Source organism: Topomyia yanbarensis, chromosome 2 (assembly GCF_030247195.1).
Source record: "Topomyia yanbarensis strain Yona2022 chromosome 2, ASM3024719v1, whole genome shotgun sequence".
In the NCBI taxonomy this organism is placed as follows: domain Eukaryota; kingdom Metazoa; phylum Arthropoda; class Insecta; order Diptera; family Culicidae; genus Topomyia; species Topomyia yanbarensis.
Genome location: NC_080671.1, coordinates 179,434,118 through 179,459,361, shown reverse-complemented (window position 1 = coordinate 179,459,361; position 25,244 = coordinate 179,434,118). Strand labels below are relative to the sequence as shown.

General features: G+C 39.3%; 4 protein-coding genes across 4 annotated transcripts; 2 read left to right on the top strand and 2 right to left on the bottom strand.

The window, feature by feature from the left end:
• Positions 1–485: 485 nt before the first annotated feature.
• Positions 486–1,473, top strand: LOC131682275 (large ribosomal subunit protein P1). The gene is made up of 3 exons (XM_058963646.1): positions 486–673; positions 1,022–1,271; positions 1,331–1,473. Exons 1-3 carry the CDS (start codon positions 599–601, stop codon positions 1,342–1,344), a joined length of 339 nt encoding a protein of 112 aa, XP_058819629.1. The 5' UTR covers positions 486–598; the 3' UTR covers positions 1,345–1,473.
• A 2,744-nt stretch (positions 1,474–4,217) lies between these two features.
• On the top strand, positions 4,218–5,447 carry LOC131682274 (ribonuclease H2 subunit A). The gene is made up of 2 exons (XM_058963645.1): positions 4,218–4,498; positions 4,558–5,447. The coding sequence occupies exons 1-2, from the start codon at positions 4,294–4,296 to the stop codon at positions 5,343–5,345; spliced, it is 993 nt and encodes a 330-aa protein (XP_058819628.1). The 5' UTR covers positions 4,218–4,293; the 3' UTR covers positions 5,346–5,447.
• A 505-nt stretch (positions 5,448–5,952) lies between these two features.
• LOC131682273 (parafibromin) lies at positions 5,953–8,192 on the bottom strand. The gene is made up of 5 exons (XM_058963644.1): positions 7,905–8,192; positions 6,757–7,827; positions 6,629–6,692; positions 6,388–6,553; positions 5,953–6,328 (listed from the first exon to the last, which is right to left on the bottom strand). Exons 1-5 carry the CDS (start codon positions 8,033–8,035, stop codon positions 6,150–6,152), a joined length of 1,611 nt encoding a protein of 536 aa, XP_058819627.1. The 5' UTR covers positions 8,036–8,192; the 3' UTR covers positions 5,953–6,149.
• A 6,709-nt stretch (positions 8,193–14,901) lies between these two features.
• On the bottom strand, positions 14,902–15,387 carry LOC131679911 (uncharacterized). Its single transcript, XM_058960660.1, has one exon. The coding sequence runs from the start codon at positions 15,385–15,387 to the stop codon at positions 14,902–14,904; it is 486 nt and encodes a 161-aa protein (XP_058816643.1).
• Between the last annotated feature and the right edge of the window lie 9,857 nt (positions 15,388–25,244).

Sequence of the window (25,244 nt, the reverse complement as noted above, 5' to 3'; positions counted from 1 at the left end):
TTTTATGGAATTCAATGCATCGGCACTAAGATTGCATCTATAAGGAAAACATATGAATTAAGTGTGTATAGTTCATGGGATCCATAAGCAAAACACTTGAAATTGAGGTGTTGTGTATCCATTGATTTTCAAGAGCAGTGAGCACATGAAAAGAACGAACGTGTGGTTTGGATATTTTCGCATTTTACCTCTCATTTCTATCAACAAAAACAAACTAACGAACAGCCCAACTAGCGAACCCCCAACTAACGAATTTGCGCTGTATATGCCTCCGCCAATCGCAAAAATCTATGTGTAGTGTAAAATCAATAGGCATCTCGATGTGGATTTTAGAAACAATTCGCAATATTTAAAACCAAAATTTGTTTTTTGCTGTTTTTTTTGTTTGTAGGTTTGGTTCAGTGTAAATTACTCGAACGCACTTGAACGTATGACGTTTGGAACGTCAAATACATAAACGCAAACTTACTACTTCCGCCAACGCAGCTGTCGTCAGCGTTCGGTGCAGTCTCTTGCAAAGTTGATTCCATACTGTGCAGTGTTCTCTTTTGGAGCTAAGGTCGATTTTTGACGACTTGCACGGTTTTTTCATTTTAAAATGGCTCTAAACAAAGCTGAATTAGCCTGTGTGTATTCGGCGCTCATCCTCGTTGATGACGATGTTGCCGTAACCGTAAGTATTAAAAAGATTAAATTTTGTTGAAATATTTGTGGCAAACGATATGTCGCATTGGACGCATTAAGTTTATTTTCCTTTTAGAGCATGTTTCTGCAAAAGTGTAATAGTAGTTCGGTTTATTTTAATCACTCGTTTTTGCTGGTGAATTAAGTCGTAACGTTTGGTTGAAACGAAATTTCCATATCTGCATATTTGGATTTGAATGCAATATTTGCGTTGCAGGTTATGTTAGCCAAACGTTAATTTACAGACGTGCTGTTGTTTCCTCTATGTGTAGCTTGACCTAAATTAACCCCATGTTACAGGATTCCGTACGATTAATAGAGCACAATTTGTTTCTAGGATGAGAAAATCTCTACCATTCTCAAGGCTGCCAACGTGGAAATCGAGCCATACTGGCCCGGTCTTTTCGCAAAGGCCCTGGAGGGCATCAACGTAAAGGATTTGATTACAAATATCGGATCCGGCGTTGGTTCCGGTGGTGGTGCTCCGGCCGCTAGCAGTGCTGCTGCCGCTGCTCCTGCCGCCGCCGAAAAGAAGGAAGAGAAGAAGGAAGAAGAACCAGAGGAATCCGATGACGACATGGGATTCGGTAAGATAAAAACTAACGTTATTATTTCACAATATTGATGTTAATTTTTCATGTTTCAGGTCTCTTCGGTTAAATTCTACTTCACCATCGGGATCCTGCAAAGGAAAGGGCAGATATTTTATCCTGCTGTATTTTCCGTTTGCAATGACATTAGTACAGTTTTAATGTACCAATGTATAAATAAAAGTTAAGTTCCCACTTATTCACGTTTTCTGTAGTGACTTCAATTCGAAAGAACCGAAGAGATAACTCAAAAATGATGTTGATCTCAACAAGAAGTGTTAAACTGATCAATAAGTGCGATTTCACCCAAAATGTTTTGAAATCTAGAAGAACAACAGCCATAGACGTCCCTTAAAACTCCTATTTGCTGTCCACTGTTCTCCAATAGACCCTGAAATTTATTAAGGCATAAAACAGTACATTTGGTGGGTTAAAAACAAGCAAGCAGTCTTCAAAAGACATTCTCTCAGCTTTCGTTGTTTTGGTCAGTTCATAAAATGTGCCATAAAAAATCAAACCACTGCGTCCATCTTCATCATGCTCTATACTGCCGTTCTACGCATAATTGGCCCACGTATATAGGGAATCCAATAGAACATGGGACAATAAAACTTACAACGGCAGTATACCAACACCGCCATTGCGAGTTTGGAAACCACATGGGATCAGAAAATTATTAGCGACATCATCTAAATTTCAACAGGAGTTTGATGCCCAGAAACAGTTTTGAGCATACCTTCGTCATAGTTATTGATGCATTCCGCATCATTCCCGTCATCGAATCTGGGTATTGGTTGAGATTACTCTGATTTCCCGGTTGCTGTCGGCTAAGAGGAAAAGTTCACACCACTTGCTCCGCTGTCTTTGGAGCAATATTCGTTCGCGGCATTAACATCAATAGCCGCTTGCCAGAAACATAAGAGTTGATTCCTTCTTTCAAGCATGAGCAGTTCTTTAAATTTGTATTCCAAATAGCAAGTAAACTGATGATTTACTCGTTTGTCCGTTTTACTCATATTTAGGGGTTGATTGCTTCTTGCAAACATGAATAGTTCCTCGGATCTGCATGCCAAATAAGTTTGCAAGGGGACTTGATCCACTCGTTTGCCCGGTTTACTAAAAAATAATGGTTGATTCTTTTTTTTCATTCAGATAAGAATAGTTGAAATCTATATACCAAATAGCTCTTGCAAGTAAACAAGTAATCTACTTGTTTGCCCGATTTTCTCAAACTTAGCGGTTGATTCCTTCTTTCAAACATGAGCAGTTCTTTGAATTTGTATACCAAACAACGTTTGCCAGTAAACTGGTGATCCACTCATTTGGCCGGCTTAATCTAACTTGGTGATTGTTTCCTTCTTTCAAACATTTCTATCTACTGAAATCAGAATGAATGCGCATTAACAAGTTTTTTTTTCGTACCATAAACTCATGACCCTTATTCGAAACGATTGTTATGCCAAATATCTTTCAAAGCATAGCATAGATAAACAGTTAAGTCAATGATCTTATTCCAAATGACCAACAACCATATAATTTCTTATGCCTAACTAATTATAGGTTCAGTCAACAATCAGTAAACATGCAAAATGCCGTATTATTCAACGCCGGCAAAATCGCGATGTTGCACCCGAACCACAGGAATGTGATGATTTGAGTCACATCGATGAACTCTACAGCACAGAGAACAGACATCCATGATCGAACAAAAATATTTAAAAAACGTGTGTAAACATTTGAATTAATATACGATAAACACTAGCGCCGCCACACTAGCCTACCCAACTATCCGTTAAAACGGTTAAAACCATTCCGGAACAGGTTCGAAATCCTGAATGGATTCAGTATGGAATCTGCTCAAAGAAAACAACCGATTCCGACTCTATCGGTTGATGCATTTGAGCTGGAATTCATACTGAATCCACTCAGAAGTCCGAACTGGTTCCCAGTTAAACTCATTCCGGAACCGGTTCGGATTTCTTAATGGAGTCATTATGGATTCCAAATCAAATGCAACAACCGATTCCGACTCAGAATCGGTTGTTGCATTTGATTTGGAATCCATACTGACTCCATTCAGGATTCCGAATCAAATTCCGAATGGTTTGACCGGGTTTGACTGGGTAGAGGTATAACCGCTGTCAATTCAATCGAACTCGTCCACTAAAAACATGACTACATACAGTAGCGCACCTGGTGAAGATATCCTAACTACCTTCGAAACCGTTAGGGATTTTTACAAAAGTTGAATGATGACGTCTGTTCTCTGTGCTTAAAAGATCTAAAAAACTCGAAAGGATCTAAAAGTGGAAACACTTGTTAAATCATACAAACAAGGCGATTATTAACTATTAGACCACAGAGAACAGACGTCCATCTTCAGCATTCCACTTGTGTAAAATCTCTAACGGTTTCGAAGGTATTTGTAGTTGGGATATCCAAACCAGGTGCACTACTGTCGTCATGAGACGTCCAAAAAATTGTTTCAAAATCATTCAACACGGGTTCAACGATGGACGTTTGTTGAACGGTTATTTGGACGTCGTCTAAATTGGTCCAACGAACGTCCTTCATTGGACGATTTTGAAACCAACCGTTCTTAGAGGGTAATTTGAAACACCACATGAACTGCGTTGTATAATAGATTTTGATGTGAAATTCGAAGGGAAATCATTTGATTTGCTTTTCAACGTGCAAGTGCACACGAAAACGATTTCATATGGTTTTTAGTGTGAATTTTTATCAGTGTGGGCAAAAGGAATTGTTTTCAAACAAGAAAATGCACCCAGTAAAGTTCAGTCGGAAATGAACTTGAATTCTGGCTGGTTTCAGTTCCTATTCCGGCTCCAGTGACACAACCAATTCTAACAAATCGATTGTGTCACTGGAGCCGGAATGCGAACAGAAACTAACCAGAATGCCATTAGTGTTCGTGAACCGGTTGAACTGCTTCGCGCGCATAATTTTTATTTACACTCTGAACTTCATTCCTCGTATCAGATTCCTGTAAAAATAGATAATGTCCTCGCCCAAACCACAAAATTCCAACTCCGACGAGCCTGAATCTAAAAAGTTGAAAATTAATAGTCTAGAATCGCTCGGTCCATACATCAGCACTAAAGACAACGCTAAAAACTTTACCTATATATCAGACATTCCCCAAATCTGCAAGGACGAACCATGTGTACTTGGTGTTGACGAAGCCGGACGAGGTCCCGTGCTGGGTAAGTCGTTTCTCATTAATTGTATATAAATTAGCAAGTGAATCAGTTTTAGTTTATAGGGCCTATGGTTTACGGTATCGCATTTAACCCAAAAAGTCAAGCGGATGTCTTGAAACAATTGGGATGTGCCGATTCGAAGCAACTGACAGAGGAGAAAAGGGACCTGATATTTGATGATATAAACCAGAAGGATTATGCCGTCCAAAGTATTGGTTGGGCGGTTGAAGTAATTTCACCGAATGAGATTTCCATGAGCATGTTGCGTCGGACAAAGCGCTCGCTAAACGAAGTTTCGATGGATTCGGCGATTGGACTGATCAATATGGCTATCGAAGCCGAGGTTAATATATCCGAAGTATATGTCGACACCGTGGGACCTCCGGAAAAGTATCAGGCAAAGTTACAGGAACTTTTCCCGAGGTTCAAAATTACCGTGGCTAAGAAAGCCGATAGTACCTATCCAATTGTTTCAGCTGCCAGTATATGCGCCAAGGTTAGCAGAGACCATGCGCTAAAGGTTTGGAAATTTCGCGAAGGGATGCCTTCTGATATTGCCTACGGTAGTGGATATCCAGGCGACCCTGTGACGAAAAAATTTCTATCTGATATCGATCTCGTCTTCGGATTTCCGAGATTTGTCCGGTTCAGCTGGTCGACAGCCGGCAAGGCCCTGGAAAAGAAGGCGTACGATGTAGAGCTAGACGATGAAGATGAGGAGCAAGGGCCGCAGAAAGCTTCATACGGCAGTGCAAAACTTTCTAAATATTTTTCCGCGGATCGCAATGAGCAACGCAAGCGCCACGAATATTTCAGAGAAAGGTGTTTGAAACACGTTGCCGAGATATAGAATGTTGCTATGTTGTGTCATACTGGAGCAGACCTATCTGTATTTATTAATATTGTATTAGGTTTTTTTAATAAACATTTGAAAAAAGTATTTCTCTTGAAATTTTTCGATACATGTGTTACCCGTCACTGTGTTTTCAATATTTATTACGCTATAGTAAATTTTTGTGTAGTGTCGTAAATAAGTGCATTTTGTTGAAACGATTAAAATCAGCGGATTGAACCGAAACTATTTTTTTTATAAATTTTTGCCGTGGCTGCCACTGACAAGACGAGAAAACGAATAGCAAACGAGTATAAGCACTTAAACATTAAGTATCGTCGGAGACTCCATTTCTGGTAAGAACGGATGGAACTGATTTTTGAGCTATATTACACGATTTCATTGAGATATTGTTGCTAGCTCTATGAATTTGTAAACGAAAAATTTTCTCAGAACAAAAAGTCAAATGCGTTAACATTTTTCATCATTTTTATTGAAGTCGTAAACTAATGTAAATCTTTGTTGTTTACAAAACGACAGTTAGTTTAGTGTGTAGCATGTAACTATTAAACTGCCTAGAAGATTCTTTTGTAGATAAGTTCACGAAAATAAAGTAAAATAGAAATTATCAAGCATACGTTTATTTCCCTCCAGTTTGGCCAGATATATTATGTCTACAATCGACTCACTGCTACGACTGGAATAAACTGTGATAAAAAAGGTATCCGTCTAAAGTGTGTTGATGTGATATAATCAAATCTGTTACAATTTGTGGAGAACTAAATCATTCGTAGTGCGACAATATGACCCTAATCAGCTACTCTAGAAGCGCAGATCCGGTTTATACTTGGTCATGTACAAGTCCAGCTTCTCCCAGAATACCATCAGACTGGCTTTGTCCAGATGTCGTTTGGTTCGAGACACGTTGAGCACCGTGACCGCCCAGCGAGCAACGTTTGCATCCAGTTTCATCTCGTCGTACCGTAGATGGAAGGCAGCGACTGTAAATAAGAAGTACATCGAGTTTATCGCGAATTTGCTTCAGATAGTTGTGTCATACTTTTGGAGAATATCTCAACCGGATTTCCGTCCCAAGGCCAACCCTTAAACTGCCAGGCTGGGCCCATCACAAACACGGCGACAACCCGATTCCAATCCTGTGCACTCAGCTTGACTGGATTATCGATGACGCGATAAGGTACAGTGAGACCACCTGCTTTTTGGCGCTGTTAAGTTTATTTTGAATAATATTATAGGATTATGAGAATTAGTACATGGTTTTGATATCGATGAACTCATACCTGGATCAACACTTCATTGTCGCGCACGCCGCCCTTTGACTTTTTTTCTTCGGTAGTAAGGAACCTGAAATGAATGGTAAGGAATCTCAAATTCTAGAATGACTATACTAAATGTCACAAACACATACTTCAAATCCTGTAAGATATCCCTAGCATTGTACATTGTGATCAAACTGGTCGTTGCAGCCGGTATAATGATTATGGGCGTCCTACTTTGTCTCTTGTTGGAATTACTTTGTGGCAGCAGTCGGGCTTGAGCCGTCGACATCAAATCCTTCGGACGGCCCGGTGGAAGATTGGCGGATAGAGCGTTGTTAATGATCTGCTGTTGGGCTTTTTTCTGTGCAGCTGAACCTTCTGTCACTAACTTCAACGTCATTCCGTGATAGGTACCCATAGTGTCGATCTTAAATCCTTCGGTTTCTTCCTTTTGACGATTGAATCGTTCCTGATCATAACGATTGTATTGAGCCGGCTGTGGTTGCGGTCGATTCACTCGAGGTGGTTCGGGAAGCTTTATAACTGGCGCTTGAGGACGTCCACGACCTTCTTCGCGATTTTTGATTCCCTGCAGTATGGCCAAAATATTTTTTGCAAAGATTTTCCCATTGCTCTGTAGAATAGTGGTTCGTGTGCGCCATTGACGTTCCCTACTGATGATGTCTTTTGTAGAATCTACGTCAAAATCTAAAATAGCTCGTAAGTCCGGACCAACACCCATTGTATCGTCATTATCCGTTCTTTTGATTGTAACTTTTTTGTTGGCCAAACGCTTCGCTTTAATGGCAGCAATTTTCTCTACGGACATTGTTTCTGAGAGGGACTTGATGTTGTCAATGTTTACGGAAGCTTCCTTTTTGTTAACATCAAGCCGAGCGGCAAGCTGTTCTTTAACCTTCTGCACCTGAGTGTCTTCATAACGAGCTTTCTTGGCCAATGTGTCCAACGAGTCTGATTCAGCCGGACGCTTGATTTGAGTTGGAATTTCCAACGGAGCGCTTTTGTCGATACTAGCACATGTGCTCGTTTCCCCGTTGAGATACTGCAACAGTTCCTTACGATCGGGACGATTTACGGCGGGAATGTCCTCAGCAGCTGCCTGTCGCACGTAAACCGAGTGCTGGAGAGCGACATTTTTCAGGATGTACAGTAAACATTCAAGGGTATAGTATTCTTTCGGTGCCCCCTTTTTGCCAGATCTAAGCGATAGAACAGTTGAATTTGCAAGAGAAATAATAAAGAATAGTTTAAATTTGAGGTATTGTAAAGCACTTACCCGTATTTAAGGTAGTTTGTTTTGACATTCTTCGGCCAGGAAAATTCACCAAAAATGATTTGCCCGTCGCGTTCGATGATCTCCTTTTTGTTAATGTTGTACTGCCGTAGCAAACTCAACGGATCGGCCATTGTGGCAAAATTGATTTACGATCCTTCGGAAAGTAGATGGTTGTCCAAAAATTAGAATTATTTCACGATTTACGCACTAAATCACTAATAATCAAGCTAAGCTGACATTCTATTTGCACTCGTCAACAAGAAAACTTTAGAGGCACGATTGGCGATCTAATGTCGGTAATGCAGGTATGCCCTTTGCTCAGAAACAACCTATGCTTGTCTAATATCAGTCTATTCTCACAAAAATAAGCTGGATGTTTGAGCAATGTTCAGCAAAATTTGCCTGTGGCAAAATTTTGACACATTTAGTTACCGACGGAAAATTTGACTTTCCCAAGATCAATGACGTAAATTAAAAGATCTGGCAGATAAAGGGATTTACTTGCTTATGGCGCAGGGTGGCCAGACCTACCGATTTATCGGTAGTCCTACCGATTTTGGTCTTCCCTACCGATTCACACACGACCAAGGCAAAACTACCGATATTTTGTTATACCTACCGAAAACTACCGATTTTTATTGATTTTGGACACATTCTACTCAACTTTCCTTTTTTTGGGTTGGATTTGGTCTGGGATATGTGTTTTCAGTATTTTACAATTCTATGTCAACGATGTCAACACTACGTTTTTGGGACAACAACCCGGCCTACCGATAAACTTTTAGTGACCCTACCGGTATTAAGGAATTCTATCTCGCCACCCTGTTATGGCGATTTCGCTTAAACCTGAAACTGAGTCAGGTTCTAACCCCAACCGCTGTCAGTTCATACATTTTGACAGCAGTTGGGGTTAGGAACTGACTCAGTTTCGCCTTAAACGAAAACCACATTAGTAAAGCAAAAAACGTAAACAATTCCGAAGCAACCAGTGATGACCAGAGTGTATGTAAGGAGAGTGAAGACAACTGTCATGATTATTTTGTTTGTTTTATTGATTTTCATGAAGTGTGAAACATTTATAAATTAGTTTTTATATTTATTATGAAGTATTTTTATTCCTCTTTAAGATTTTAATGAAATCTCCGTTTGTGTACATTTGTTATTTAGGCCCATTTGTCGGTTCACGATCGATTTCTTCTGCGTATTGGTAGGTACAATCATCTGCCAGACCTTTTGCTTTTAAGCGGACCCTACACGGGACAAGAATATTGTCAATAAAAATATGGACAAGACTGCTTCAATCCGTCAATCCCATTTGATTTTTACATGGTCAATATTTTCAAGATACCCTTACAAGTTCAATATATTGATCAATAATCGATTTATTGTCAATATTTCTGCACGTGTAGGGTCCGCTTTAGACATGGTCCCAAGATGACAGCAGTTGACAAATGTAGATCAGGCCCAAGATGGACAGAAAGATGGGAACATTTGACACTTTTTAGTGTATTGATCTTTCTATTCCCGTTGAAAAAGAAAAGGCGCAGAATTATTTCGCGATGAAAACAAAATATTTTGCACTGCAAAAATCGATTGAGGTTAGGTATTTCGTGATGAAATCAAATTCATTTCCTTTGACTTGAGTTTGCATCTGTGGTTGTGAATGAGCTGTCAGAAATCTTAATTATGACGATTTCGCTTGAACCTGAAACTGAGTCAGGTTCTAACCCCAACTGCTGTCAGTTCATACATTTTGACAGCAGTTGGGGTTAGGAACTGACTCAGTTTCGCCTCAAACGAAAACCACATTAGTATACCCAGTAAAAAAATGCGGAAGAATATGGTCAGGCGATTTAAACATTTGACGTTTGACTCAGCTCGTCTGTGCTAATTGCCCCTAGTAACAAATTCAATTTGCGAATTTGCCTTTAAATCGGCAATTTCAATACTTAGACAAATTTTCTGGCGGCTGAAATGGACTTGGTTGTTTTTTTGCGTTTTTCAAACATGGCGGTTCATGTTTGGCTTTAGCTTAAAATTGTTATTTTAAACAATTGGCGTGTTCTCGCTTGTATTTTGCTTGTCTAGTGCACTTCATTTAGTAAACGAATGTGGGAAATTGTGGAATCATGTGTAAGTATAGTATACGTTTTAATGAAAGTCAGATTGTGGTAAGTTTTGATATGCAATACCAATTTCACCATTGAATCTTCCTATAGTTTGGTGGTGATTACCTAGTATACTGATAAGTTTATGTGAGTAGATAAGGAATCCGAAAATAAGTATTATTGGTTATTTTCATATTAGGAAATTAAAAGCGATTAAATGGCGCGTTCTCTGAGCGATTCGGAGGCGATTTAAGGGCGGGCAGAGTGGCAAAAAAATGACGGTGGCAAATCGCCCAAATGTTGCATTTGATATAGCCCCCTAATTGCCAGCAATTTGCTGGCAAATTGAAGGGCAATTAGCGCATCCGAGTTGGCAAATGCTCCCCCGTTAGCCAGCAACTTGCCCGTTTTGACTGGGTATTATACTTGCAAAATTAAGCATGTTGGCCAGGGCCCTACACTGAAAGAAATCCAAACGTTAATTCTATTTGCTTCAAACCGCTTAAAATTCATATGAAGAAGAAATGCTATTGTTATCACGCGCACACATACCTTCTATGTGTCAACTGTATAAACTATGTATGCACACACATAAGTTATATGTGCATATTATTATAGAATGGGGTTTTATGTGCCTAATAGTTATGAAATGTGAATGTAAGATTAATATTTCTTGTGAATACACACATTAGGTTTATGTGCCAGCAAATAGTGTCTATATGCCTCCGTTAATTGCAAAAATCTATGTGTAAAATCAATAGGCATAACGTTTACTTTTTTTTGAGTGTAGAAGTAAACATAAACATCCGAACGAGCATCCTGATTCTTTGGCGCACGATGAAAAGTGAGAAAAGGCCGAGCTTCACTTCGGATCTATCAATTAGAACACTTATGGACACTTTTGACCTCGAAAAAAAACGATTAAATTAACTATGACCGAACCGAAACAAAACTTATTGCAACAAAAAGGCCCACTACGTCATTTATTTGTGCTTTTCTTCTTCATATCATCATATCCTCTTGTTTTTCAGCTTCATAAAAGAAAAATTAGGCTGTGCACGCAAACGAAGTCGACATAAATAATGACTTTTACTGTGAGCCAATAGCTGCCAATTTACCAACACTGCCATTAAACTGTAAAGCAATGTTTGTAAACACGGCTCACAGCAAAAGTCAATTTATGTCGACTTCGTCAGCGTGCACAGCCTAATTAGGCCAACATCGTTGATTAGGCTGTTCGCAATGCTGTGATGTAAATTTGTTTAAAATGACAAGCCGTCGGATAATTTGGATCTGTCAATATACATCTATAACACGGTGTTCACAATGCGATGACTTAGCCACCTGTTCTAAATATTGTTTATTCGATTTTGTTACTGTTTATCACTTAGGTGACACATAATGTTTCTCCTGCTGTCAGTTGTTACATATACTAATGAAAACTATTTAAAGAGCTTGTTGCGCAAACTAAGTGTTAGTACATGGATGGGTTGATATGAACTGATTTGTATTTCGATTTGATCAAGGTTGTTATATGTGTACAAGGTTATTAATGTGAAGTGCAACATGTTGATAATTCATTTGGCTATAGTTTTTTTTATATAAAGTAGGCACTATCATAACATCTCCTTTTCCTTGAATTGAAACTCACTAATCTTCTATCTAATGACATACATTTCATAATCGGTAAACTTTTTCGGCGCTTGAACACTTATTTGTGGTCTTGAAATCAACTTCTTAGCTGTTGCATGTAACGGCGACTGATGAGTAATTTCTGAGGATTCTTGTATAGGTGGCAGCTCTCTCGGGATGCTGCACGATGCTGGTTTGATCGCAGTGTTATCACGACGGTAATGTTTGTCATCAACATCTACAATTGAAGAACGATCCGTTATTGGTTCAATAACTGTTCCTTTTTTCCACTCCTTGTCCGATGGAGTTAGCTTCACGAAAACCGGTTGTCCGATCGCAAGCTTCGGCAATTCTTTAGTCTTTCGATCGTAGTGTAGCTTAGCTTCTTCTCGATTACGATGTAACTGCTCCTTCACCCCTTCTGTGATTTCCGGTAGATATTTCTTCTCGGCCATCGGTATACCGAAACGAGTTCGTCTATTTAACAACCGTTGAGCTGGAGAACTTCCGACCTTGTTCGGCGTATTTCGCCATTGCAGGAGAAGTTCCCAAAAGTGTTGCTTGGACTCGTGCGCCTTTCTCAGTAAAGATTTTGCAATTTTTACCGCTGACTCTGCCTTGCCGTTTGCTTGTTGGTGGTATGGCGCCGAGACGGTCTGCTGAAATCCCCAATCTGCTGCAAAGCGACGGAATTCTTCGCTCACGAATTGCACTCCGTTATCCGTGGTGACAATTTGCGGTTTACCGAAACGAGCAAAGTTTCGCTTGCATGCTCGAATTACTGCTGCTGTAGTCAATGATGTCAGCTCGTCAATATCAAAATAATCCGAATAATGATCAACGGTGATTAAATATACCGTTTTCGTCCATCAAGCTCGATTTCACAAAGATCCATGTTCAATTTCTGATATGAATAGCATGGAATCTGCATTGGCTGCATTTGTTGATTAGATGAAAACTTCATGCAAACGTCACATTGCTGAATTTTCTGTCGAAGTTCACAATTGAGGCCAGGCCAAAATACTGTATCTCTTGCTAGTTTCATTGTTGCTTCAATGCCGGAGTGAGATTGATGTAATTTATGTAGTATTACGTTGCGCAGCTTACGCGGTACTAAGATTCGGTCATAGCGGTACACCAATCCATTATGCGTACTGAAATCATCTCGATAAGGCCAATACACTTTCACTGAATCCGGTACGTCCACCTTATTAGGCTAACCATCAATTACGTATCGTATGATGGTTTGAATTTCAGGGTCAATTCGCGACTCCAGCTTTACTTGCTCTACACATCCGTCTGCTATTGGGATGTAGTCTATGATGTTGATGTGCTCGATTTCGTAAATGTCGTATATCTCGCGGCTGGTTTTGTCACTATCCGCAGTCGCTGCCCTTGAAAGCATATCCGCAATCACAACTTCTTTACCAGGTGTGAAACAAAGTGTAAGCTGATACCTTTGTAATCCTAGCAACATACGTTGAATGCGCAGAGGTGCTTCTACTAACGGCTTCCGAAAGATTTTCAATAGGGGTTGGTGGTCTGTTTGGACTGTTACCTGCTTCCCAATGATGTACATTTCGAACTTTCGACATGCGAACAGAATCGCAAGCGTCTTCTTCTCGATCTGCGCATATTTTCGCTCTGTGCTGCTTAAGGTTTTAGATGCGTAAAGAACGGGTTGTCCATCTTGCAGGAGGACTGCACCTAATCCCACGCTACTGCTATCACATTGGATAACAACGTCTTTATTGGTATCGAAATATCGTAAAAGAGGAGCTGACGTTACCATAGATTTCAGCTGCTGAAACGCATTCGTTTGTTCTTGACACCAAACCCAGTTTACGTCTTTATTAGTTAAACGACGCAACGGTTCTGCCACTGTTGCCAAGCTTGGAAGATAATTCTTCAGGTAGGTTATCATACCAAGAAATCGCTGAAGAGAAGGTAAGTCTTGTGGAGGTGTCATCGCCAAGATACTGTTGATTTTATCTGGATCAGCCTCTATGCCGGTTGTTGTCAGCACATGTCCAAAGAATTTTAACTGTTCTTGGCAGAGTTTAATTTTTTCACTGTTTAACTTTACATTTCGTTCCTGCATTCTTTGAAGAAAAGCTTCAAGACAACGATTATCATCCACCATAGCCTCTGCTACGGAATCACCGCAGCCGAAAATCAAAATATCATCAGCCAGCGCGCGCACTCCTCGCAAGCCGTGAATTATTTCTTGGAGTTTTTTTTTGGAAAATTTCCGGTGCCGGAGACATTCCGAAGGGCATTCGAAGCCATCGATACCTTCCAAAAGGTGTCCAAAATGTCGTTAGTTTGGAACTCTTCTCGTCGAGACAAATTTGCCAAAAACCACATTTAGTATCCATGGTGCTGAATACCTTAGCATTTGTTAGTTCCGGCAACAGTTCGTTCATTGTGGGCATTTGGTAATGCGGTCTCTTCAGGGCTTTATTGAGAATTATCGGATCGATGCATACCCGCAACTTATTTCGCTTTACGAGCACCAGATTACTGACCCAGTCGGTGTTTTGTTTTTTCTCAACAATAACGCCTTGCTTTTCCATATCTGCTAACACTTTTTGTAGTTGGTTCCGTAACGTTACAGCTATTCTGCGAGGCTGCTGGGCAATTGGCTTGATAGTGTAATCCATTTCCAAATGTACAGTTCCTTCCAACTTCCCAAGGCCTTCAAATACTTTTGGGTATTTGTCGATTATTTGATTCGCAGCGTGCGTTTGATCCTCTTTGATTGTATTACAAAGTTTAATTAGCTTTAATGCTAGGCAGGTATTTAGCGAAAGAAGTGGAGGTTGTTCAAAATCAACCACATTAAACACGATGTTGTAACGCTTGTTGTTATGCACACATGGTATAACAGTTCTACACAGCGACTTTAGAGAAGATCCGCCAAACTCTTTCAAAACAGCACACTGGTTGTCGAGCTGCAACTATTTTGTTTCAAGTATCTTCAGAGCGTTAATACTTCCTATGACATTGCACGATGCACCAGAATCGAGGACGCATTTGACAGCCATCGAACGTTCCTTTACACTGCGAAAATTTATGACAGATTTCAAAACTGAATCCTCGCGTCGTTTGAGACTATAAAGGTATTGCACCGTACCGACCGATCCGTCGCTGTCGGATTCCCCATCTTTATTCTGATCTTCGTTATTCATCGTTCGTACATTCGCTTTCCGCTGCGAAGGCTTCGCTTGCTGATTGCGTTGTTGTTTCTCTTGCCTCTACCGGCAAACTGCTGCATAGTGGTTCTTCTGTTTACAGTGATTACATGTTGCACCGCGAGCTGGACATTCCGATAGTTTTTTATGGTATCCTCTACCACAGAAAGAGCATTTTCTCGTCGAAACTTGCTTGCTGCCAGTCAATTTATTTATTGTCTGTGCTGACGGTCCAGGTTGAAGCCAATTGTTTCGCACCAAATCCACTTGCGTTGCTTCTTCCATTTGGCACTGTGAGATGACCATTTCCGACGTCAGATTTTGCTGTTTCAGGAACTGTTTCTTGAGATTTATGTCAAGCAGTCCTGTGATAATCTTATCGCGTAACATCTCGTCCTCCAGGTTTCCAAAGTTGCATTCTTTCGCGAGTCCACGTGCTTTGTTGATACAGTTCGTCATGCTCTCCGATTCGCCGTTTTCATTGGCTGGCTCTTGACGACACTGAGCGAACTCGTACCGTGCTAATTTGACATCCCTGCGGGGTACCATGTATCTATCATAACAGAGCTCATTTCAATATTTGCTTGCTTAGCCAGGGTTTCCCTAATACAGACGACGGAGCTGATATACTGGCATCTTGCAATCGTTTTTAATGTGCTAAAAAATAGTCTCGCTATATGTGCAGTTGTTCCGTTGCTTTCAGAATTTGTCCAATATAACAAGTAAACCATCCAACGTCTTTCGTGTTCGAGTACCGAAAATTGTCCTTCAATCGACCTTCATGGGCTGATCGTTAGAACATCGTGGGGTCTCGGTGAGCGGCAACACAGTGTTCTGTACGTATTTTAAATTGTGGAAAATTTAAGCAGAATACCCAGGGAACCAACAAGCATTAGTGTATGCAGTAAAATAGCATATAATTTGCATTTCGAATGCTTCTTGCAGTATATTTGCATCATTTATGCATATCTGTTGTTAATCAGCATTCAAAAAACTGTTTAAAAACTTCTTGCTAGTAATCAGCATTCTGAATGAACAACAGCAGCAGAAAAGCATGTTCATGGCACACAGGAGAGGGCTGTGTATTTCGCCAAAAGCAACTTTTTAATAGCATTTTAAACGACTTAAATGCTTACCAGGTAGCCGTTAAGACGCATTTTGCATGCTTATTGGTTACCTGAGTAGTCGAGCTGTTCTGAATCTGATCTCAAAGTGCTCGAAAAATAGAACTGCATCTCAGCATTGCGATCGATCTGTTTTGGTCGATGATGTGCCGCAAGAAACAAATGCAATTTGCGAATGCATACAATTTTTTGACTGACGCCCTACCCATAAACCTTTTTCGGCGAGACGTTAGCTTATAGTTCATGCGCGTGAACCCTTTTGTTTACAGCTAATGATTATGTGATGTTTATTTTGATCCCTTTCTCGATGTTGGGATGTTTTTGGACCCTTTTAATGTATAGTCTTTTTCATTAAGAAAAGGGCCCATACACATTTTTGTTCCGTTTTGTTGTTTGCTGTATAGGAACCGTTATTTTTTGAGCAGAAGTGAAAGGGAACATAATTCAGAATCGGCTTATTTAAGATGTGTATAAAGCTTTGTCAGTGTCCATTTGAAGTAAGTATTAACCGGAATTGTTTACGTTTTTTTCATATGTCCATTTGAAATGTTCTCGTCGTATTGTCGAATATTGGCAATTTGTGGCAAAACTAATATTAGTCATGCGACACAATTTGTTTTTTCAGTCGCAAGTGAGTCGTAGCTTCCAATAAAAACTTCATTTTCTTCTCGAAAAAAGCTTACCAGTGCAAAAAATATAAATGAAACGAGTAAAATTTTTGTTTTATTTGCTATTATTCCAAAATTACAGCCATTTGACTATTTGGCTCATACATTTCTTTTAAATGTATTGGAGGTATTTAGTAGTTATAAAAATAATAAATAAAGTTTCAACTGGAAATCGAGTCCCAATCAGTACCAATATTGAACTGTTTCATATTTTAGACTATGTAGGAGATTCTGTTAAGCCTATCAGCCTAATTAACCGGATATAAATAACAATATCATTGTTGGTAAGTAAATATTTACATAAAATGACAGATCACCTCAGCGTGGTGCTTCATGAAAGTACGGCCGTTCCTTTTGGGTAGCAAAGACCGCGTGGAATTTTGGGGAAATGCGCTAATATTCTTTCCACGCATGATCCGGAGAGTTTCATGAATTTGCACCATTAAGGTTGAGCTTGACTTAGGTGGAACGAGAAATTACGCTGCGGCGGCTACGGTGCTCAACAAATTACATTTCGGAATCGCACACATGTAGCTCTGCGAATGATACAGTCGTGATTCGCTGGTTGGACATTTTTTAACTGGACCACTGTTTAGTTGGACCTCCGCTAGTTGGACCATTGTTCAACTAAAAAGCATCTGAATGTCAAAATCTTATGTCAAATTTACTTTGACAATCAATCTGACAATTATTAGAGACGTGAATAGATGCAATTACACTACTAACGTCTCCTTTGGAGAGTTTTTGACATCTGATCCAACTAACGAATCAAATTCGTTAGTTAGACAGAGGTGTGGCCTTGGGGCAGATCACTTGATGCATTTTTAAAAATCGCCTAAATTAAATGCATTTCTTTCCATCAAAATATAAATTCATAAGGTATTTTGCGTTGAGTGTAAGACGTCAAAACCCTACAAAACACTAGCCCTACATTCAACAAAACGTCGAACAAAATGAATCAACGTAGGACGTTTGATAAACTTTTCTGCGAGGGAGTGCAAAGTTGATGCAAAAATAGAAATTAAATGCATTTTTTCTAATTTGATGCAAATTTGTTATACATTTTTAGAGTGATCTGCCCCTAGGGTGTGGCCCAACCAGCGAATCACGACTGTATTAGAAACCACTATGTTTTACACCTTTTTCGCAAGATACTCATCATCTTATAAAATGATAGTATCCTTCGTTTTCGTACACTCAAAAAATGTATGTACGTTATGCCCATTGATTTTACACATAGATTTTTGCAATTACCGGAGGCTCAACAAATTACATTTCGGAATCGCACACTCCGAATGATACAGTCGTGATTCGCTGGTTGGACACTTTTTAACTGGACCGCTTTTTAGTTGGACCTCCGCTAGTTGGACCATTGACGACAAAATCTCATATCAAATTTACTTTGACAATCTATCTAAAGGCTAGTTTTCAGTTCGGAAAACGTGTCACGGGATTTGGGTCCCTGTGTATTTTAAATGGAGCTCGGGATTTCAAATCCCGTGACGGGACATGATTCTACACAGAAATGACAGTTTTTCTGAAGTGTAAACCCAACCGCGGGAAACATCACAGGATTTTAAAACTCTCCACACAGAAATCCGGCCGGGAACAATTCAACACTAATAGGGATCTTTAATTTGGAAAAATTGTGCCAGTTTTTCACATTTATTGATAGCAGGTGTCCTTACGAGTACACTCATATCATTCTTAAACCTTAATTATTATTTTACTGATTTTTAAATCAAAAAAAAAAAACAAATTAAATTCAACCAACAAACTGACAGTTGTCCGACTAAATGACGTATCAGCAATATCTCGTTCGCCTCATTGTTAACCGGGACAGCACCCCACACAGCATGATCTGGTACTTTGTCAATCCGCTAACAGCCTGCCATTCCAAGTTTCATCTGCAAACTATGGTAGATCTGATAAGGCAACCTATAGAGTCGTGCAAGTCGCATGGGTTTGGATGTGTTATTGTCCTAAAAGGAAACAAACTAAAAAATGTTTTTTTCAATAGTTTCGGGCCTAAAAATTGGAAAAGGATTGAGATATTAACTCACGGTACTAATCTGCATCAGAATATGCCTTAACCCGCACATCCCTAAAGTTCCCTATTGTTTCCGACGAGGAAAATAGTATTTTATAAGGTTTGCAATTCGCTGCAAGTTTGATACTGCTTGTATTTTTAAGAAGCAGCAGAGCTTTTGGTTTGACCACAGATAACAGACGTTTAGGCTCGATTTGAATCGTGTGTAAATACCCGCTACTGAGATTCCGAATAAATCAGACGTCTGAAACACGTTTGGCAAACGTTTGTAGGTGGCGCAATGATCGATGCAATGCAGTTAGAATGCAGCTGTCAAACACGTATAGCAAACAGTTGCGCAGATGGCAATAGTGAAACACGGATTTCCAACGTTTATCAATTTGAAAGTTTACACAGGTTTTTGAAGAAATTTTGTTCTAGCCTTAACGTCTGTTATCTGTGGTTTGACAGTTTGGAGAGATCTCGGCGGGAAATTCTCTCTGATTTTGTTAGTCGGTCCAACTAGCGAATCAAATTCGTTAGTTGGACAGAGGCTGTGGCCCAACTAGAAAAACTCTAGAAAGAAAACTGCGGAGACTTCATTTTGGATCGATTGGATTCACGTTTAGCTGTCAAAAACGAATCCAATCGAGCATTGCCTACAGCCCCCATATGGAGTTTGACAGCGACCTACATATATGGGGCGTTATAGCTATAAAGCCCCAAACAAAGAATTGCGTTCGGCACTATACACGATATTCAAGCATTTCACACGACGTTTTGTGGGATGATTTAACACCATATTATTAAAAAAAACAACATTTAGTAACTAATTACAGCTTTTAATCATTCGATTCAAAATTAATGTTTTGATTTTCTTGGCAGTGATGCTGGTTGTACAGAGACGTCGTCCTTGACAGAGGGCTGATTGCCTATCCTTATAACGTGTTGCCATCAGGGATGCCAGATTTACAGACATATCTGTATTTTACAGACTTTTGATGGTCTCCTACAGACGTAATCAGACATCTACAGACTTCTAAAAAAGTAACAGTGTTTAACAAAATTATGCTAAATAATTTGATTCAAATACGAGTGATTCCTTCACAATAGTTTAGTAATTTCAAGCCACTTTTAAAGTAATAACCTAGTGTAAATAGGATTTACACAACCCTCTACAGACTTTTACAGACATTTTAATTATTCTTCTACAGACATTTCACAAAAACATGTGGCATCGCTGGTTGCCATACAATGCCGGGGCATACGTTGCCGAAAATGCTGTTTTTCGCAGTTCTCTTTCTAGGGTTTTTCTAGGCCTAACCGGCGAATCACAACTGTATTTCGTTTTGTTAGACAAACAAGCCAAACTCCTTTTGGTTTGACTTTGCATCTGCGGTTGTAAATGAGCTGTCAGAAATCTTAATTTGAGTATATTGCGACTTAGGCCCTAATGAAAGATCTGTGTCGATTTGTTGACATTTTTATTTCGTTAACAAAATTTAGGACAACAAAACAAACAAAAGCAAATAAATAGATCGATTCTTCAGTTAGAGTTCTTACGAAGTAGACGTGATTGATTGTTGCTGTGGAGTTGAATTGGCGAACTGTCTGTTGAGGCCGAGACTGGTCCAAGTCCGTTGAGGGAAGTTTGATACTGACGAGTGGAGGCTAACAATTCCGAATACATAGAGTACAATGAGTGCAAGTAGCGGTGCCCTGCAAGGGGCACCGATGGAATTTGAGAATGGCGAGGCATCGAATAGAAGCACAGAAGGTGACAGAAAACAAGATGGCGCAGGAAATCCGGAGAACAAACAGAGAAGAAGAATCGTTTAAATAGAGAATACGTGAACTACAACTACAAACACAATGATGATGGACCGTTTAAAGTAATAGTAGAAAAGATATTCGAAGAAAATTACAAATACAACGGAATAAACAAAGTTGCGGTGGGATTAATGCTGAAACAAAATGGCTTCTCTAAAGCGATATTGGATATAAAGAAAACAGGAAAAGCTAAAGTGCTTGTGTATTTGATAGATTGGAAGGAAGCAAACAGACTAACGACGTGTCAGAACCTTAGCATCAAACGGTACAAAGCGTACATACCGAAAGGATTCGTGACAACGAAAGGGGTAATAAACGGAATCCCAGAGGATATTGAAGCTGCGGATTTGATTACAGAAATTCAAACGGATAAGGAGGTGATGGAAGTATTTAGAATGACCAGATGGACGGTTGAACATGAGCAACGAATTCGAGTTCCAACTAGCAAGGTAGGATTGGTTTTCAGAACTAACAAATTACCAACACATGTGAAGATTTTCTCGGTCAACATGAAGGTAATGCCATATATCACGAAAACAGTCATGTGCAACCAATGTTTAAGATACGGCCATGTAACAGACAGCTGTAAAGGAAAACAAAGATGTATGAATTGCGGGGGAAGTCATGAAGAAGCAGAATGCAATAACGATATCCAGTGTGCCAATTGCAGGGGACCACATAAAGCCACGGATCGCCAATGCCCCGTCCGTGAAAAGCAAACGGAAATCAAAACCTTGATGGCCACCAAGAGCCTGACATATTACGAAGCACAACAAGCAACGAGAATACCGGTACAGAATGGATATAGCATCTTGGAACACGCAGATGAGTTTATGACGATCAAAGAAAGCTATCTCGCAGCAGTGAACCACGGCAAACAACAAACGGGACGAGTGAGTGCTACAAACTCGTACAAAAAAGAAAATTCTAAACAAAATGAATCTAAAATCTCAAAAGGTCGCGAAACAACACACGAAAGCGATGAAAAAATCCGAGGAGTGAAACGGAAGGCTAGAAATGATTTAGCAATAGAAACAGAAACAATTACGTTACAAAAACATCTTGAGTTACGACAAAAATGGGAAAATAAAATAAAGGAATTGGCAACCCAAAGGGAAACGTACAAGCAAACGACCAATGTGATATTCAAAGAGTTAACAGTTGCTCTGATGCAGAACGATGGAAATGGGTACCAACGATTAATAGAACATCTCAAAGGTATGGCAATAACGTTAGGCTATATTGAGGAGGAGAAACAGTCGAATTCCTCCGCGAATGATCAGCAAATTCAAGGTATTACAGAATAATATCCAGAGCCTATGGAAGAATAAATTGGAACTAGCTCATGAGTTACATAGCAATAAATACGATGCCGCCATCCTAGCAGAAATATGGACTGATATAGAAAAAAGTAACACCCTAAATATAACAGGTTACCACAAAATCCTACAACCAAGACAAACAGAAATAGGTGGAGGTGTAGGAATATACTTAAAAGATTCTTATAATTACCAGTTATTAAGACTTTCCACGACTAAAATGTTCGAAGTGCTCGGAATCAGGATTACTAGTATCAATCTTTGCATAGTCACTGTATATATCAATCCCAGAATCACCATAGGTGACCTAACGAATGGACTTAATACCATCGTAGGAGAAATTAAAAGTTTACAAAATGTACTACTAGGAGGTGACTTCAACGGACACAACGAAATATGGGGATGCGAAAAAACAACAAACAAAGGAAAGACAATACAAGATATACTCTTAACATCAAATCTTATTAACTTGAACAACGGAGATAAAACGTACAGACCAGTATCACTGCTACAAAGCTCCAGCGCCATCGATCTAACGTACTGCAGCATATCCCTTTATAACAGCGCAAAATGGAAAGTTCTAGACCATACCATTGGAGGCTCAGGCCATTTAGTAATACAAATCGAACTAGAAGACATAAAATCAAAATCCGGAAAAACCAAATATAACCATAAAAAAATCGCTGAAGAAATAGGTCTTATTGACAGCGAAGAAATACAATCAATTGAAGATCTAGAAAGAATTATGCAATCCACAATTAATCAGAATAAAATAAAAAATGATCACGAGCCAAAATATTACTGGAACGACAACTTAACCCAGATGTATGAAGCGAAAAAACAAGCAAGGAAATTATATAATCGGTTCACTAACATAACGAACTTGCTAGAGCTGAAGAAAGCAAACGCTAGGTTCCACAGAGAAAAAAAAATAGCGATGAGAGAAAAGTTAGAAGAAATCACAAAATATATCGATCCTAGAAATGCCAAGGAAAATTGGCGACTAATAAAAAGTCTCAAATATCGAAATGAAGATAAACCCAAAAATAACATCGTAACTTCATCTAAAGACCTGGCTGAAAAGTTTATTAATGAAAATCTCGGTACAAATTCAATACAACCAAATAAAATCGTTAATAAAAACGAACAATCAACAAGAACACTTCTAACAATTGACGAATGGAATGACATGTTGCATTCGAAAAAGAGACATTCAGCGCCAGGAACTGACAAAATCACATACGAAATGCTGAGACAACTCAGCACAGAAGCTAAACAAAAAGTGATACAAGAACTGAATAAGATATTTAGATCAAGCGAGCTACCAGAACACCTCAAGGAAATAAAGATTCTACCTGTGTTAAAAACGGGAAAGGACCCTGTGGATATCCAATCATACCGACCGATTGCGCTGATACCGACGTTGACTAAAATAATCAACTATGGAGTATTAAAAATACTACAATCGCACATAAAAGAGCACCAGTTGCTACCAACTCTATCATTTGCATTCCAGCCTAAAAAGTCGACAGAAGACTGTCTTGAGTACACCACAAACTATATAATGGAAGGTAAAAGATGCAACAAGGTCAGTATCGGAATTTTTTTCGACTTCTCCAATGCATTTAATACAGTAGACGTAACAAAATTGATAGCGATTCTTACAAAAAACAAATTCCCCGGAGATGTGATTAAATGGATCGATAACTTCCTATATAACAGAAAACTTATAATACATACGGAACAAGGAGAAACATCGGCATATACATCCCAAGGACTGCCACAAGGAGATATACTTTCCCCCACTCTATTTAATTTATATACAGCTAGTTTGCACAAAATAACAGAGACGGAAGAAGACGCCATCACAGTTCAATTTGCGGACGACTTCCTAATAATCGTGCGAGCCAATACAAAGGAAAAAGCTATCGAAAAAGCCCAGACAGCTATAGATCGATTCGCGGAGGCGTCATCGAACTTGGAGCTAAAACTGAACGATGCAAAAACCAAAACGATCCTATTCAACGCAGCAGACGTAGATCTGGGACTGAAAATAGGTAACCAACTAATCGAAACGGTACGAAGCTATAGGTATCTCGGACTCTATATGGACAAAAATTTAGGCTTTGGAACACATATTCGAACCTTAAAAAGTAAGATTGGCGAAAGGCAAAACATGCTAAAAATTATTGGCAGTATAAGAAAAGGGGCAACGCCCAAGATAATGGTACTCTTTCACAAGGCCCTTTACGGTAATTTTCACTAAGCAACGAAGAACCCTTAACACTAAAAAGGGATTATACTGTGAAAAAAAGAATAGTACAACATCTGATCAAAAAAGATCCAGTGAGCGACCAACTCTTGCAACTGAACCTAATAAACCGCTCTGAGGACAGAATGTATACGCTCCTAGAAAGAATATTTCTAAACAACGCAAAAGAACTAATCAAGATATATGAGAACACGACGACTACAAGAAAAAATCAGAACATTGAAATCCATAGTCAAGTTGAAGGAATAATAAACAACAAGAAAAATATGATACAGGCAACGATGTTCACCATTACCATGGAACTTCTAAACACGAACTACTACGGTTGGAGACAAATGTATACAGATGCGTCGAAGACCTCAGAGGGATGTGGAATAGGAATCTACGAAGCAGACACAGGACTTGAGATAAGTATTAAATTGGAAGAAGATTGCACCATAATGACAGCCGAGCTACTGGCTATATGGATGGCGCTAAAAGAAATCGAGACTATGGAACAATATCAAACGGTGATACTAACTGACTCACAAGCAGCATGTTGCTATTTGGAGGCTTACAATCGAGAAGACGAACTAAACGAATTAACAGCACAAATCGGTAATAAACTACTAAGCACTGGAACAGTTTTACAATGGATACCTGCTCACGTTGGAATTCTAGGTAATGAAAAAGCGGATGAGCTAGCAAAATGCGGTATAACAAGCGCAGCAGTGATATGTAACAAGCTTCTAGATCATAATATGAGGAACAGATTAAAAAATCAACTAAAGCAGCAAACGAACGAATGGTACAAACGAATTGCGATGGAAGAAGGTAAAGGTTTAAAATTTTACAATATGATGAACGAATTCCCAGAAAAACCTTGGTACTGGGACATACAACTAGATAGCACAGAAATAAGAACACTAAACAGAATATTGGCTGGCCATGACTATTCAAATTTTTGGCTAGCGAAAATGAACATTAATCAATATGAAGACTGCGAACTATGCGATGAAAAGGATACAACAGAGCACGCACTACTGAGTTGTGTGAAGTACCATCACATCCGAAACCATTTCGAATGGGAACAATGTCGTACAATCAAGGATATTGCTTCAAATTTCAAAAAGGAAAGTCTACAACAGATATTAAAATTCATGAAAATGGCTAGATTGAGCGCGT

Coding starts and splice junctions, on each gene's coding strand:
- LOC131682275 (XM_058963646.1), top strand. CDS start 599: ATGGCTCTAAACAAAGCTGAATTAGCCTGTGTGTATTCGGCGCTCATC. Junction 674..1,021: donor ATGACGATGTTGCCGTAACC/GTAAGTATTAAA, acceptor ATTTGTTTCTAG/GATGAGAAAATCTCTACCAT.
- LOC131682274 (XM_058963645.1), top strand. CDS start 4,294: ATGTCCTCGCCCAAACCACAAAATTCCAACTCCGACGAGCCTGAATCT. Junction 4,499..4,557: donor CGGACGAGGTCCCGTGCTGG/GTAAGTCGTTTC, acceptor TTTAGTTTATAG/GGCCTATGGTTTACGGTATC.
- LOC131682273 (XM_058963644.1), bottom strand. CDS start 8,035: ATGGCCGATCCGTTGAGTTTGCTACGGCAGTACAACATTAACAAAAAG. Junction 6,693..6,756: donor GATATCTTACAGGATTTGAA/GTATGTGTTTGT, acceptor CATTCATTTCAG/GTTCCTTACTACCGAAGAAA. Junction 6,329..6,387: donor GGTTGAGATATTCTCCAAAA/GTATGACACAAC, acceptor TCTTATTTACAG/TCGCTGCCTTCCATCTACGG.
- LOC131679911 (XM_058960660.1), bottom strand. CDS start 15,387: ATGGTACCCCGCAGGGATGTCAAATTAGCACGGTACGAGTTCGCTCAG.